Genomic DNA, 17,179 nt, shown 5'->3' with positions numbered 1-17,179 from the left:
AATGTGAAAATTTTCAATTTTTGGGTTTTCAATTTTTCGATTTGCAATTTTTGAGTTTTCCAATTTTCAATTTGCAATTTTTCGATTTTTGAGTTTTCGACTTTTAGATTTTTTAATTCTTCGTTTTTTCAATTTTAGATTTTTCAGTTTCTCGATTTTTCAGTTTTTCGTTTCTTCAATTTTTGATTGGCAATTTTTCGTTTCAGTTTTTCGTTTTCTTAATTTTTTCAATGTTCTGACTGTATAATTTGTCTTTTTTTCAATGTGAAATTTTCCAATTTTTGGGTTTCCCAATTTTTCCATTTGAAATTCTTCGTTTCAGTTCTTTATTTTCTTTATTTTTTCAATTTTTCGGGTTTTCAATTGTCTGATTTTATAATTTTTTTTAATGTGTAAATTTTCAATTTTTGGGTTTTTAAATTATTCTATTTGCAATTTTTATTTTCTCCATTTTCAATTTTTCGTGCTTTCAATATTCTAATTTTATAATTTTCCGTTTTTTCAATACGAAGTTTTTCAATTTTTGAGTTTTTCAATTTTTCGATTTGCAATTTTTAATTTCAGTTTTTTATTTTCTTAATTTTTTAAATCTTACCGGTTTTCTAAATTCCTGCGCTTTATAAATTTTTGTCTAATGCGAAATTTTTTAATTTTTGAAGTTTTTTATTTTTCGATTTGCTATTTTTTGGTTTTCAATTTTCGGTTTTTCAAATTTTAAATTTTATAATTTTTCGTTTCTTCAATTACGATTTGCAATTTTTCGAGTTTTTAAGTTTAAATTTTTCCGTTTTTCAGCTTTCCAACTTTTGAATTTGTCAATTTTAAAAATTAACAATACTTATTTTGATTTACAATTTCTCAAATTTTTTATTTTTCAATTTTTCATTTCTTTAACTTTCTATTTCTTCAAAACTACAACTTGCAATTTTTCGTTTGGAGATATTATTTTCTCTATTTTTACAATTTTTAAATTTTTCAGTGTTTTTTCAATTTCAGTTTTTTCAGTTTTTCGATTTTCCTAATTTGGGTTTTATCAATTTCCAAGTTGTGCAATTTTTCGATTTGCAATTTTTGGGTTTTTCAATTTTCAATTTGCAATTTTTTGGATTTTTGAGTTTTCAATTTTTGATTTGCAATTTTTCGTTTCAGTTTTTCGTTTTCTTAATTTTTTCAATGTTCTGATTGTATACCTAATTTGTCTTTTGTTCAATATGAAATTTTTCAATTTTTGGGTTTCCCAATTTTTCCATTTGAAATTCTTCGTTCAGTTCTTTATTTTCTTTATTTTTTCGATTTTTCGGGTTTTCAATTGTCTGATTTCATATATTTTTTTTAATGTAGAAATTTTCAATTATTCTATTTGCAATTTTTCGTTTCTCAGTTTTTTATTTTCTTCATTTAACAATTTTTCGGGCTTTCAATATTCTGTTATTGTAGTTTTTCTTTTTTATCAATATGAAATTTTTCAATTTTTGAGTTTTTCAATTTTTCGATTTGCAATTTTTAATTTCAGTTTTTCATTTTTTTAATTTTTTAAATTGTAGTATTTTATTTTTCGATTTGCTATTTTTTGGTTTTGAATTTTCGGTTTTTCAAATTTTAAATTTTATCATTTTTCGTTTCTTCAATTACGGTTTGCAATTTTTCGAGTTTTTAAGTTTAAATTTTTCCGTTTTTCAAATTTCTCAAACTTTTAATTTTTCAATTTTTCGTTTCTTTAACTTTTTATTTCTTCAAAACTACGACTTGCAATTTTTCACTTGGATTTATTATTTCCTCTATTTTTACAATTTTTAGATTTTTCAATGTTTTTTCAATTTCAATTTTTTCAATTTTTTGTTTCTTCAAATTTTCGAGATCTCATTTTTCAATTTTTCAGTTTTTCGATTTTCCAAACTTTGCTTTTTTCAATTTCTAAGTTTTGCAATTTTTCAATTTGTAATTTTTAATTTCGTGTTTTAATTTTTTTTATTTTTTAAAATTTCGGGTTTATCCAAGTCCCTGCTTTATGAGTATTTTCCTCTATGTGAAATCTTTCAATTTTTTGGATGTATCAATTTTTCGATTTTGTCATTTTTCGTTTGTTCAAATTTTCAATTTACAATTTTTAAATTTTTCATTTTTTTACGTTGTGTAACACTTCGAGATTTAATTTTTCAATTTTTTAGTTTTTCGATTTTCCAAATTTTGATTTTTCAGTTTTTCGATTTGAAGTTTCAGAAATTTTCAATTTTTCGATTTGCAACTTTTAATGTCCGTTTTTTGTTTTCCTAATTCTTTAAATTTTTCGGTTTTTCTAAATTCTTCATTATAAGTTTTTTTTTTTCAATGTGAAATTTTTCAATTTTTTGGTTTTTCAGTTTTCCTCCAAAAAGACACACACACAGAGAGAGAGAAGAAAAAACGGGTTAGAAGAGAATATTGAAAAAATATAAAAGAAAAAAAAGATAGAGAGAGGAAGAGAAAACTGTAGAGATAGAAAGGAAACAAGAAAGAGAGAGACAAATATAAGAAATCATACGAAATAGAGAGAGAAAAAATGGTAGGGAAACGGAAAGAGCTGCAGTTAGAGCCCAAAAACCGGGAGGGACAGTGCGGAAATGACAGGAGTATAGAAAATGAAAAAAAAGAATGAATGAGAGGGAAGAAACGGACGAGAAAAAGGAAACGAGAAAAATAAAGAAAATGGTAATGTAAGAAAAAGAAAACGAAAGGGTGGTAGGAGAAAAGAGAGTGATGGAAAGAGGAAGAAGGGGCAAAGAATAAAACTATCAAATGAGAAGTGAAAGGGGAAGAGACCGCTAGAAAACAGATTATACAAAGCAAAATGGAAAGATAAGAAGACAACGAGAAAAAGAGGAGAGAAACTAACAAGAGTGAAGAAATGAGAGGAAAAGAGAGAGAGAGAGAGAGGAAATAATACTGAAATGAGAATAGGCAATATAAAGAGAGGAAGAGAGAAAGAAGAAAAAAAACGGGCGAGAACCGAGGAAACGAAAAAGCTAGAGGAAAGAGGAAAGAAAGAGTGAACAGGAGAGAGAGTCTGTGATGATAAGAAAGAAACGGAAAGGAAATGTTAGGGAGGAGGGGAGAGAGCGTCAGGTTAAGTTAAGGTCAAGTTAAGTTAAGTCAGTTCAAGGGTGGAATTTTTTTCTATAACGATAAAATATCGGTACCGATAAAATGTGATCATCTTTTTCTTTCACATCTGAAATTTATATTTTGATCCTTGTCATTTATCGCTTCGTTACTTAGTACCCATCTACAAAGAACTTTTGGAAAATAAAAAGAAATCTAAACTCCGTCAAAATCATCCTGGCGTCGACATCTCACTGAGCAGGGCTGCTTCGGATCCTGGAGAGGCCGCGACGCTGGAACAGGGGCAATACACTGAAAAATGGTGCAGACGCCAGGATAATAAACCATTTATTTCAATTACTCTCAAGAAACTTCGATATAAAGTGCTATATTTTAAAAGAAAATTGCAGTTTTTCAAAAACATCTTTTTTTCAAACCGATCGCGATTTTGTCATTTCCCAAAATCGATCTGATTACCCAAAGTCAGTCTAATCTTAGAAGCTACTAGATAAATACATAAATATAATAGATCCATCTCTTTCTATTGATGAGACATGTATACTTTGAGGCACATTAATGTCCTTTCCATTAATTGCATACAAAACCATCTTCACTTGTAAAATTGCTACGAAATGAAATGATCTGAAAAATCGGCTGTACACATATAGTTTTTAAAAGTATCTACAGTGTAAAAGGCAGCTTTAAAATAAATTTTAGAGCGAAAATGAGGTTTGTCTTCGCACGAATCTGGAAAAAAGAGGAAGTTGGTGGGGCGAGCCGCAGGTATGGTGCAAATTAGGAATCACCTAGTAAGTACGTCTCCTTTTTAAAATACTATAACCCGATTCTCCGTTTTTACAATACAATACGTTTCCAGACTTACCACATGATTGTTGAGCATGAAAGTGAGTGTGGCGGCGGGTCTGGCGGGCGGCGAAGTGCAATTCGCTCGCAGCACGTCTCCAATGTCGTAGAAACTCTTATCAGTGCTAAGTGTTGGAGGCTGTGCCGGCAATGCTGAAATAATTACAAAATAATCAGCGATAACAATACAGACCAGTGGCGGCTCGTCAGGGGGGGCCAGTTAGGCCAGGCCGAGTCTGTCACCGAACTTGTCAATTTGCGATATTCATTTTTATTTTAAACGCAAGAATATAATTTAAAGCTATTTTGAAATCACCTGATTTTACTGTTGTTATTATTTTTTTAATTACAAAAAGCGTTATCTAATTTATTCACTTTCGTTCGGAAGCACAAATCGTGCCGGGAAGTTTAAATATTTTTACTGCGAGGAGCAGCAGCTGAGGCCGGCCGACTACAAGAATAAACGTCGAATAATGTCATATCTGCTATCGCTCTCTGTTTAGCGGAATTAAAGAGAAATAGCTATAAAGACTGATACGTGTCTGATACCCTCTGATTAACGCGCCTGCAGCAGTGATTGGTCAAATGTCTGCTAAAATCGGCCGGCCTTTTGGCAGTACATCAAGTTGTTATAGCGCTATCACCTTCTGTTTGTATAAGTTAGAAGGCAATAGCGATGAAACCGTATAATATTACGTTTCATCACTCCACTTCTGCCGTGCACTTTTCCATGCGGTTCCCCACTACCAGCACCGGCCGGCCGCTGTCTGTATATTGTGAATTTCTGCAGTCTTCACGTGGATGAAATTGGTTTAGGTTTGTTTCTAATTTCAGTAACAATGACAACAGTTAGTAAGAGAATTAGTAACTGATTTAAATTTTGATGCTGTTACACATCTATTAAATAATGACTTTCGACTTTTAACATACGATGATCAATTCCTGGGATATAAAAGAAATGACCCGTTCGGAGCCGCGCATGCAACATTTAATCGAAGCACGGAGCAATAATAACGTCAGCTCCGGTGCAATAGCATATTAATAATTAATAATTAATACAGCATGGTATGAAAATTATGAATGGCTGACGGGGAGCAAGTCAAAAAACAAACTATTTTGTTGATATTGTTTAATTTTTGAATATGATGTTGACAATAAATTCAAAAAAACTTCAGAAAAAGAGTTTTGCCTCTGGTCGTCTGGTACGATTGACATATTGAGTTACCGTGCTCTTTTGCCATCTTCCTAATTTCTCAACCCTGCTCCTGATGATGCTACTTACGAAAATGTAGAAGCCTCCGAAATTATTTCTGTCTTTAATTTTAATCATATACCTACCATCCACATCAGCATATGTTGAACGCAGTTTTTCAGCTTTAAAGCGAATTACAAATTTTACTAGAAACTCCATTAGTCAAAATCGATTATCCAAATTATTCGTTTTAGCAATAGAAAAAGAAGTGCTTACAAACTTAACGGAAGATCAAAAGTTCTATAATCAAGTAATTGACCACTTTGCCAATACAAAACAAAGACGCATTGAATTGGTTTATAAAAATTTCTAATTTACTTTTTTAATTTTGTTTTTTACTAATAAATAGTTGTTGACGTTTCATGTTATATTTTTTGTTAGAATGTGTTACTTTATAACTTGAATGTTATTTTCATTTTTATTTGAGTTTATTGTCGTTATTTTATTATTATAGATGGCTTATATTGTATAAGTATATGCTTTACTTTATACCTATTTGAAGAATATTTTTTATTTTGTTTTACCAAGTTGTTAGGACTATATGAATTAACACCATACAGGAAGCAAATTATAGATAATGACTGACTTGAGGTCCCTGGTTCTTGTATTCTATGTCTTAAAACTTTGGGTTACTCACTGCTGGCCGACCCAACCAAAATAGTCACGAGCCGCCACTGATACAGACGCTGTTAAGTTAACGAGCTCCGGCGTAATTGAAATCGAATCTCACGAGGTATGCCATTTACGGATGAGCAGAGATCAAAGTGCTGACCACGATCGAAACAGCGAATGTCTTTGAGTAGGCACGACGACGTGGTCAAAGTCCAGTTGACTCACACGAAAGTGGTGGTTAATTTGACCGACCGATTTTCGAAAATTCGGTTTCCGCCTTGGTGCTAAACACAATGGCGTTGGCGCAAATTGAACTCGATTTGACTGATTGCGCTCAACCGGATGAACTTTTTTGTTTGCATAGTTTGTACTTACCGACAACCAACATGTCCTTGGACACAGCCGCCGTTTTAATGATGGACCCGTCGGTGGTCACTTCGCATGTAAACTTCCCGGAAAGGCTAAATCCCACTTCCCGCAGGACCACCTGGTGCTCGTTGGACTGCTTGAGCTACAATTCAATTTCAGTTAGACTATTATTGCACAGTTATCTGTAAATAATGTGTCGAGGGTTTTGCATAACTGAGTGCTCTTGCGTGTAGTGTTCTACAATGGTCGGATATCTAAACTGCACTGTGTACCAACAAATGACGTCAACAAATCACGCCGACGGGATCCCCAGGGCTGCACTGTAGGTATTTGATATTTACACGAACATACGCCTGAAAGCTGAGGCTTTTACAATGAATAATTTAACTGTTCGAATAATACAGACAATGAAGAGCTTACGGGATTAGAGCAGAGTAGTGTATATCAAAAGGTATTGTGTTGTGCTTTAGGGTTTCACTGTTTTGGACAATCTAATAAAACGATCACTGAAATTTCGGAAAAAAAAATTCTGGACAGAAATTTTAAATAAATTTATACCAAGATATCTACAAATAAAGAAAAAGTTGATCCTTCTTTCTTCAGAGACACAATACAACAAGACAGAGAAAAAATAAAACAGAAATACTAGTCTGAAAGAATTTTTAAGCAGCGTTATAATAATAATGGAAGCTTTATCCATTCAAAAAAAGACGATACAAGAATACTGATCCAATGCATTGGATAATATTTACATTTATTTGACACAAATAATAAATAACAAAGGACTTCTTCCCACACACAGCATACATCTCAATAAAGATTATTTAATTATAAAATATAAACAAGTATTTAACAGGGACAAATTAAATTAGTTAAACAATAAATTAATATTTCCGAGATAATCAATACGTTATCTTCAGACACCCTGTATGAACATCGAAGATAATTGCATTTTTTTAAATAGTTCATTTGAGTTTTTTTGAAGAGTATTAAAAAAAATGTATATAGTATCTAATTTGTTCTTGGCAAAAAATTTAAAAATTTCGACATTTTCTGTCTATCATCAAGTTTCAACGCATACACCACAGATAACAAAATGACAAAACAACTGCATTTTCGTATTCTTCAACCTGAAAGCAATGAGAATGGGAGAAGAAAAGAGAGAAGAAGAGAAAACAGAAGAAAGAAAGAAAATAAAAAAAATCAAACGAGAAAGAGGGAAAGAAAGAGCCAATGAGAGCAAGCGAAAGACACAGAGAGTAAAGAGAAGGAAAGAAATGGAAGGAAGAGAGATGAGTAAGGGACGAAAAAGCAGAAAAAAGAGATGAATTATGAGAAGAGAAAAAAGGGGGATGAAACGGAAAAGAGGAAGAAGGAATGAATAAGGAGGCAAAGAGAAGTGCGAAACAAAAGGGGAAAGAAGAAACAGAGAAGAAATGAGACAGAGGAAAGATAAAGGATTGAGAGAAAGGGCAAAAAAGGGCGAGAGAAATTTTTTTTCAAAAATCTAGACATCTGATCTAAACAAAAATGCTACAAGTACAGAAACACATTATTTTATCAAATTTGAATAGGATTTACTTGACAAAATTTTGAGATGTCTATCAAACTTTGGTTAGCGTCTAAACATTTATACTCAAAATTCCAAAGGATTCGATTCGGTAGTTTCAGAGATTACTTGTTTAATAACGCAACCAACAGACAGGCAGGCAGACAGACACACGGCAAAGCAGAAGAGGACAGAAGAAAGGAACGAATGAGATAGACAAATGGACAAAAATAAATAGCCGAAACAAGAGTAAAATAGAAGAATGGAAAGAAAGAGGAAAAAACTGACTAGTCGAGAGAAATGAGAGAGATAAGGGTGAGTGAAAGAGTGAGAGAAATGGGGGAAATGGAAATGAAAAAGCAAAAAAGGAAAGAAGAAAAAAACCACAAAAAGAAACAAAATAATAGGGAGGTTAAATAAGAAAGGGAGAGAGAACTACCAAGAGAAAGCAAAAAAGAGAAAACAAAAGAGAAAGGGCGTGAAAATTAGAGGAAGAACATGGGAAGAAACTGGTGAAAGGAGAGAAATAAGAATAAGGAGAAGGAGTGACGCAGAAAATAGAAGAAATAGACACAACGCAACGGGATGACGCAGACGAAAGGAATGAAACAAAGGAGATGGGGGAAAACTAAAGAAAACGGGAGCTGAAAAGGAAAAAAGGATGAGAAAATGGCCAAGGAAGAGAAAGCCGTAAAAAGAGAGGAATTGGAAGAGCAGTGGGAAACAGGAAGAAAGAGAGTAAACGAGGGAAAAAAATAAATAAGAGAGAGGAGAGCAGAAAAATTGAGGGAGAAGAATAGAAAAGAGACACACGACGGAAATAGGGGAAACCGAAAGAGAACAGGGGTGGAAATTAGAGGACGAACATGGGAAGAAAATCGTGAAAGGAAAGAAATAGGAGTATGGAGAGAGAGTCACGGAGAAAATTGAAACAATAGACACGACGGGAAGAAACAGGCGAAAGGTGTGAATATAAGGAGATGGGGAAAACTAAAGAAAAAGGAAGCTAAAAAGGAAAAAATGATGAGAAAATGGGTAAGGAAGAGAAAGCAAGAAAAAGAGAAGAATTAGGAGAGCAGTGAGAATCGGGACAGAAAGAGACTAAACGAGAGTGAAAAAATTAATAAGAAATAGGAAAGCAGAAAAATTGAGGGAGAAGGGGAGAGAGCAAAGAAGGGAAATAAGAGATAGCGAAAAAGACACAGAGAAAAGGAGACAGAGTGAGAGAAAATGGGAGCAGATAAAGTGGAAATGGATAAACGAGCAAGAAAGTAGGAAAAGTAGGGGAATTAGAGGAAGACTGGGAAATGGGAGAAGAAGAGACCACACAGCAGAAAGAGAGGAAATGAGAGAAAAGGAAAAAGAAATAGTGAAAACGGGGCAAAATAGAAGAATGTAAACAAGACAACGAAAAGAAAAAGAGGGAAAAACGGGAGTACTAAGAAACGAAAAGGTCAGGTAAACGAAAGACAAAGGGAGAGGAAACAGTGTATTGGGGACGAAAATAGGAATGGAAGAGAAAAATGAAAAAAAAGAGAACACAGTAGGAACGAAAAAAATTAGAAAATGGACAAATGAGATAGAGAGGGATAGATAAAGACAACGGGAGAAAGGGAGAGAGCGAAAGAGAAATATTAGAAAATGCGGCAAAATGGGAGGAAGAGAAACAGGGGAGGAAGAAACGAGCTGAAAAGAGAAATAGAAGGAACAACAAAGAGTGCAAAAGAGGAAGAGGAAATAAAAGGAAGAAAGAGACGGAGGATAGAAACGAGTGAGAGAACAGAAACCTGAGAAATAAGGGGAAGCAAAGAGAGAGGAAGAGAGAGATGAAACGGAACAAATGAAAAAGAGACAGAGAAAGAAGAAGGAAATGAGAGAAAGCGAAAGGAAGCCAACAGAAGAGAGAGTCAGATAGAAGGTAAGAAAATGGACGGAACAGAGAGAGAATGACAAAAATAGAGAGGACGAGAAAACGATAGAGTTGAAACAGGAAACAGCGGAAGAAAAAAGGGGATGAAATGTGGAAGCAAGAGAGAAACGTGAAGAAGAAACGGACGAAAGATGACAAACAGAGGAAATAAGGGACACGAAAGAGACGGAAGGAAAACCGGAAAAAAGAAAGAGGAAGTGGGTACGGGGGCGAAAAATCAGGAAAAATAGGAGAATCAGTAGTGGAATGGAAAACGGGAGAGGAAAAGGAGAAATGAGACAGATAAAACATAAATAAGTGAGAGCAAAAAAGAAAAGAACAGAGTGATAGAAAGTTTCAAAAAATCTTTATATTTGACGTAAACAATTAGAATAAATTAATAAAGAATTTAGAAAAATGGAAAAAGAAGGAAAAGAAACGGCGGAGTACTAAGAAACGGAAGAGATCGGGTAAACGAAAGAAAAACAGAGAAGAAACGGAGAATGTGTAGCGCAAATGGAAAAAAGAAGAAAAAATGTAACCGGTAAGAATGAAAAAATAGACAAGGGACAAATGGGGAAGAGATAGAGACAATAGAGACAATAGGAACAAGTAAAAGGAAAATCCAGTAATAGAGAATGTGAGCAAATCGAAGGAAGGGAAACAGGCGAGGAAGAAACGAGCTAAAAATCGGAAAAGAAAGAGAGGCGGTAAGAGCCGGGTGAGAGAAGAGAAACCTAGGAAATAAGAGAAAATAAAGAGAAAAAAATAAAACAGAAAAAAGAAGAGAAAATCTATGAAATCGGTAAGGAGGCGAAATATCAGGAAAAGAGAGGAATCAGAAAAAAAGTGGGAAACGGGAGAGGAATAGCGAAGAAAAAGAGGAAATAACAGAGTGGACAAATAAAAGAGAGAGAGAAGAAGAAAATGGGAGAAAGCTAAAGAGGGGAACAGAAGAGAAAGTTAGATAGAAGCCAAGGAAATTGATATAAAAGAGATATAAAGGGAAGAAAAAAAAGAAATAAGGAAAATAGAAGAAACAAAGAAGAAAGAGGGACGGAACAGAAAAAAGGAGAAGAAATGGGTAGGATGGCGAGTAAGCAGGAAAAATAGAGAAATTAGAAGAGTGGGAAAGGGAGATAGAAAAAAGAAATAAAAGAGAGGAAATAATAAAAATGGAAAGAGACCCAATGAGAGAAAACGAAAGAAGTGAAACAGCGGACAATGGAAGAAAGCATTTAAAACTCAAAACTTGAGCGCAATCGGTTCGGTAATTTCGGAATTATATATTTATTGAAACAACCAATAGACAACGAGGTAGCCATAGATAGACGACAAAGCGGAATAGGACACAAAAAAAGGAAAGAGTGAATGAGATAAAAGAGGACGTAAACATAAAAAAAAATAAAACAGAAACATGGAAAAAGATCAAGGGAAAGAAACGGTCGGTAGGTAAAGAGGAAAAGAGAAAATGAGAGGAAATGAAAAACGTAAGAAATAAAGAAGTAAGAGAAAAAAGGAAAGGAAGGAGAAAGTAAACTGTAGAAGAGAGAAAATTGGAGGAATGAATAAAAGAAAACGGAAGGAATGGAAGTTAAAAAATGGACGACCAGTTAGAAACAGAAGGAGATACTGCAAACAGAAGAGAAAGAGAGATGAAATGGTGATAGAAATATGAAAGGGAAAAAAACTGAAAACGGAAGAAAGAAATAAAATAAGAGAGAAGACAAATGAAAAATAGAGAAAGAGGGGCAAGGGGATAAAGAGAGTGACGAAACAGGAAAGACAGTAAGAGAAAAGAAAACAGGAAAATGGTAAGGGGGCAAGAAAATAAGGAAACAAGAAAGAGGAAGTGGGCACGGGAGCGAAAAATCAGGAGAATCAGAAGTGGAATGGGAAACGGGATAGGAAAGGGGGAAATGAGCCAGATAAAACATAAATAAGTGAGAGAAAAAAAGGAAAGAAAAGAGTGATACGATTTTTTCTAAAAACATCTATATCTGACGTAAACAATAAGAAGGAATTAATAAACAATTTAGAAAAAGGGAAAAAGAACAAGAAAAAGACACGGCGGAGTACTAAAAAACGGAAGAGATCGAGTAAACGAAAGAGAAACAGAGGATAAACGGAGAATGTCAGCGGAAATGAAAATGAAAGAGGAAAAGGAAGAAAAAATGTAAACGGTAAGAATGAAAAAATAGAAAAGGGACACATTGGGGAGAGATAGAGACAACAGGAGCAAGTAAAAGAGAAAATCCAGTAATAGAGAATATGGAGAAATGGAAGGAAAGGAAACAAGAGGGGAAGAAACGGGTGAGAGAAAAGAAACCTGGGAAATAAAAAAAAATAAAAATACAGAAATGAAACGGGAAAAAGGGAGAGAAAATCGGTGAGGTGGCGAAAAAGCAGGAAAATAGAGGAACTAGAAAAAGAGTGGCAAACGGGAGACGAATGGCGAAAAAGGGGAAAAAGAGGAGATAACAGAGTGGACAAACAAAAGAAACAGAAGCGAGAGTCGGATAGAAGCCGAAGAAATTGATGCAAAAGAGAGATGATGGGAAGACACGGGAAAAGGAAAATAAATAAGGGAATTAGAAGAAACAAAGGAGAAAGAGGGATGGAACTGAAAAATACAGAAGAAATGGGTGGGATGAGGAGTAAGCAGGAAAAATAGAGAGAAATTAGAAGAGTGGGAAAGGGAGAAAGGAAAATGAAATAAAAGATAGGAAATAATAAAAATGGAAAGAAACCCAATGAGAGAAAACGAAAGAAGTGAATCGGTTCGGTAATTTCGGATTTATATATTTATTGAAACAACCAATACACAACGAGGTAGCCAGATAGACGACAAAGCGGAATAGGACACAACAGGAGGAAAGAGTTAATGAGATAAAAAGAGACGTAAACATTATAAAAGAGAGTAAAACAGAAACATGGAAAAAAAGAAGGAAAAGAAACGGTCCGAGTACTAAGAAACGGAAGAGGTCGGTAGGTAAAGAGCAAAAGAGAAAATGAGAGGAAATGAAAAACGTAAGAAATAAAGAAGTAAGAGAAAAAAGGAAAGGAAGGAGAAAGTAAACTGTAGAAGAGAGAAAAATGGAGGAATGAATAAAAGAAAACGGAAGGAAAGGAAGTAAAAAATGGACGACCAGTTAGAAACAGAAGGAGATACTGCAAACAGAAGAGACAGGGAGACAAAATGGTGATAGAAATATGCAAGAGAAAAAAAGTGAAACGAAACAGGAAAAACAGTAAGAGAAAAAAACAAGGAAAACGGTAAGGGGGCAAGAAAATAAGAAAAAAACAGTAAATGCAAACGAGGAAAAATATAACAAGGTAGGGGAAAATGGGAAACAAAAAAGACGAGACGAGAGAAGCAGGAAAGATAGGGGAAACAGATGAAGAGAAAAAAATAAAAAAGAAATTTTATTTTTTCGTTTCTGTCATGTTATAAAATGAAATATAAAGAAAAAAAGTTGTTACAAACATTTTTTCAATAAAAAATTCTTTCAGGTGATTATATTTTCACCTCATTTAAGCTTTACACAACTAAAAACAAAAGCCGACGAAACAAAGTAACAAATATGATGTTAAAACAGGTTCAGGAACAATAAAGAAAAAATTGCGAAAGTAAAATAAAACATCTTTTTCATTAAATTTAAATGTCATTATTGACTTGCATATATTAAACAAACCTATACAAATTCCAGTTATTAACATAAATATTAAAATTGGGTAAAAAATGAACAATAATTAATTAATTAAAAATTTCAGTACGAAATTCAGACAAATAACATCAGCTGCTAAAATGTCACAAAACCACCAACAAAATAACCGAATAAATGACCATTTCCGACAAGATTCCACCCAAAGCAGCATCAAAAATCCGTTAATATTGTTACGAAATATACCCTTACGCCGCCCCAGTACGACGCCTATGGCGGTCGAGAGCCTTCTGGACGTACGCACGGCGCTGATGGGTGAATCATCGCTGTTGACGGCCGAGAGGCGGGCGCATAAAGACAGGTCTGGAGCGTCTCGAAGCGGCGTCCAGGGGAGTCTCGAAGCGGAGTCGCGATGGATGTTCGTGAAGGATCTCGATCAGAGACTATGGGTTTAAATAGAGGCGACCGTAGGTAATGGATTTTCATCCAGTGAAGACAGTCGAGAGCGCCGGAATAATTTCTGTACATATTCGTTGCAATAGATAGTGTTGTAATTCGAGCTAAAGAAATAAATATTTGAGTTTCACCAACGCCCGATTTATTATTCGTCCGTCAATCGTAACACTGGTGTCAGAAGTGGGATTAATTGTGAAATAAATCGGGATTCGAATTTGGTTGGTGCTACTAGGGGAGACCGGAACAAAGTGAACTTTCGAGAAAATTCTCTCCCGGGGTAAGAGTGGAATAACGGAATTAGACTTTCATCACCTGACATTGGCTTCGAGAATTGACATCTGTCAAGGCTCTAGAAGTTTCTAGAAGAAAATTTTATGCCGACTACCACAAGAGCGCAAACAGCCAACATGGAGGAACAACTGACAAAAATGATGAAAATGTTGAGCGAAAATCAAAGAATAATGGAAGAAAGTAGAAAAGAAGATCGAAGAATAATGGAAGAAAATAGAAAAGAAGATCGCAGAATAATGGAAGAAAATCAAAGAATAATGGAAGAAAATTTAAAAGCTATGCAAACTACACTTTTGAACAGCCGAAGCGAAATCCTCCAAGTCGTGCGAAATGAAGTGGACGAGGTGAGAAATGAAATGGAAAACAAGATCAAGGAGCTCGAAGAAAGGTTGCAAACACCACGACCTACAATTGCGACCCCTGCAGAATTCAGTCCGGTGAGAGTTCAACCCCCTATTTTCGATGGGCAGACGTCGTGGACTACTTATAAGAAGCAATTTGAAGCTGCGGCCTTGTCGAATAGCTGGAATGACCAACAGAAAGCGACCGCTTTGGTAGTAGCACTACGAGGTGCGGCCCTGGAGATTCTACAGACATTATCAGAAGAGAACCAGAAGGACTATACCGCTTTGACGACCGCCCTCGAACTCAGATTTGGAGATGAACACCTCCGGCAAGTTTTCGTAGCGCAGCTTAAATCTAGGATTCAGAAGAGTAGTGAATCTCTTCAGGAGTTTGCGGCTGATGTTAAACGTTTGGTACACCTCGCCTATCCTGAAGCTCCGCAAGACTTCCAAGACAGACTGGCAGCAGAAACCTTCGTAAACGGCGTAAGAGATAGTGAGGTAAGAAGAGTCCTGCAAATCTCCGGGTTCAAGAAACCATCCGAGGCGCTGATTCGAGCGTTAGAAGTGGACGCCGCATACAACAGCTCACCTCGTTCCAACGTTAAGATACGAGGCATTGGGGTTGAGGGCGAAGTAAACCCTATTCAAGAGAGTCTCGACAAAATGAGCGAGAACTTTGAGAAATTCGCCCGCGAAATAATTGCCGAAATCAAGACGGGCAGTTCTAGACAACATGGAGGGCGCCTAGAATGTTACAGGTGTGGGCGTCAAGGGCATGTTAGGAGGGATTGCCGTGTTAGATCGCCAGGGCCGATGAGGAGATCGCAGCCGCGACCTCGTCTACATCAGGAGCAGGAAAACTAAAGGCAGTCGGTACCTCGGGGCGCGTACTGGCTGCTAAAAGAGAAGCCCCAACAACTGTAATGGTTAGAAGTATCGCGGGGAGCGTCGATAGTCCGACAATCAGCGGAAAAATCAATGGACGGGAATCGAAGATCATCATCGACACAGGAGCCGAAGTGTCCCTTGCACGCAGATCCAGGTTACAAAATTGTCAGATTACATCAGTATGTACCGCCACGAATGTGAAGACGGTAACGGGAGAAACAACACCGGTTCTGGGTACAGCGGTGGTGAATGTAGAGCTCGGTCGACTCCGAATAAGGCATGAAGTTCTGGTGGCGGAAATCGCTGACGATTTCATTCTGGGAATGGACCTAATCAGCCGGTATGGTTTAATGATCGATCCAGAACAGAAAATTCTGCGTTTCGGAGCCGAAGAATTTGTGTTGGGACGTCCGAATGTGGAAGCTGCAACAGTCAGACTAGTGGTCTGTCAGACAACGAAGGTAGATGGTAATGCAGAAGTCATCGTTCCCGCCAGAGTAGAGACAAACCCCGGATACAGTTTGGGGATGGTGCAGCCGGCAAGTGACTCGACCCACAAGCTCCTGATCGCGAGCACCCTAGTCAAAACCGATCGTGACATACCCTTACGTGTGGCAAACGTGTTTCCCAATGCAGTCAATATTAGAAAAGGGGAGATTATCGGAATGTGTGAGCCAGTGACCCGAGTATTGAACTGCGAGGAAGAAGACGTTGAGAATGAGTCTAAGGAAGGGGATACCAAAGGCTTGGAGGTCAACTGGGACCAGCTGTCTGCTCGTGAGAGAAAACTGGCCAAAGGACTCATTCGTAGGCACCGTAATGTCTTCGCCTCAGAGGAGGAACCATTCGGGAAGACCAACATCGTAGAACACCGAATAAACACTGGTGACACGCAACCGATCCGTCAGGCTCCTCGAAGACTACCCCTAGCCAAACAAGAAGAAGCTACAAAACTCGTGGACAACATGTTGAGAGATGGGGTAATTGAAGAATCCAACAGCGCGTGGTCATCTCCAGTAGTCTTGGTTACCAAGAAGGACGGGACTACCCGATTTTGCGTCGATTACAGGAAACTGAACGACGTCACGAAGAAAGACAGTTACCCCCTTCCTCGAATAGACGATACCTTGACGACCTTATCCGGCTCGGCGTGGTTTTCGACCTTGGACTTGAAGAGTGGCTACTGGCAAGTAGGCTTGCACCCGGACGACAAAGAAAAGACTGCGTTCTCCACCGGAAGTGGCCTCTATCACTTCACCGTTATGCCCTTCGGATTATGTAATGCGCCAGCAACATTCGAGCGGCTGATGGAGATGGTGCTGAAAGGATTGACATGGAAGACCTGTCTGGTATACCTCGACGACGTTATGATTATGGGCAAAACGTTTGATGACCATCTGAAGAATCTCGAGGAGGTGCTAGAACGAATGGAAAACGCTCGTTTGAAACTAAATCCCAAGAAATGCTCACTCTTCCAGAAACGAGTCAAGTTCCTGGGCCATATCGTGTCGGAGAAAGGAATAGAAACCAACCCGACGAAAGTTCTTGCTATCCGGGATTGGCCCATACCAAGAGACAAGCATGAACTACGAAGCTTCTTGGGACTCTGCACATATTACCGACGATTTGTAGAAGGGTATGCCGACATCGCAGCACCGTTACACCAACTGACGGAGCAGAAGGCGACTTTCAAGTGGAGCAGTACATGTGAGATGGCCTTTAAGAGACTGAAGACGGCTTTGTGCACCAGCCCCATTTTGGCTTACCCCAGGGACAAAGGAATGTTCGTCCTCGATACCGATGCGAGTAACTCGGGAATTGGGGCCGTATTGTCGCAGATACAAGATGGGGAGGAAAGGGTTATCGAATATTTTAGCAAATTACATTCCAAACCAGAGA

At 36.7% G+C, this 17,179-nt stretch overlaps 1 protein-coding gene across 1 annotated transcript in view; it reads right to left on the bottom strand.

Moving 5' to 3' along the window:
* The window catches only part of LOC135125185 (uncharacterized), a 67,734-nt gene that overhangs the window by 14,206 nt on the left and 36,349 nt on the right, over positions 1–17,179 (bottom strand). Inside the window, exons 3-4 of the mRNA XM_064050572.1 lie at positions 6,182–6,317; positions 3,962–4,095 (exon numbers count right to left, since the gene is read on the bottom strand). Of these exons, the coding sequence (XP_063906642.1) occupies positions 3,962–4,095; positions 6,182–6,317 (270 nt within the window). The remainder of the gene's footprint in view (positions 1–3,961; positions 4,096–6,181; positions 6,318–17,179) is intronic.

The sequence above is a fragment of the Zophobas morio genome, unplaced genomic scaffold (genome assembly GCF_036711695.1).
Source record: "Zophobas morio isolate AGI-343-1 ecotype UQ-CSIRO unplaced genomic scaffold, CSIRO_AGI_Zmor_V1 ptg000008l, whole genome shotgun sequence".
Lineage (NCBI taxonomy): Eukaryota > Metazoa > Arthropoda > Insecta > Coleoptera > Tenebrionidae > Zophobas > Zophobas morio.
The sequence above is the reverse complement of the archived record's forward strand: the minus strand, read 5'-3'. Positions and strand labels throughout refer to the sequence as shown.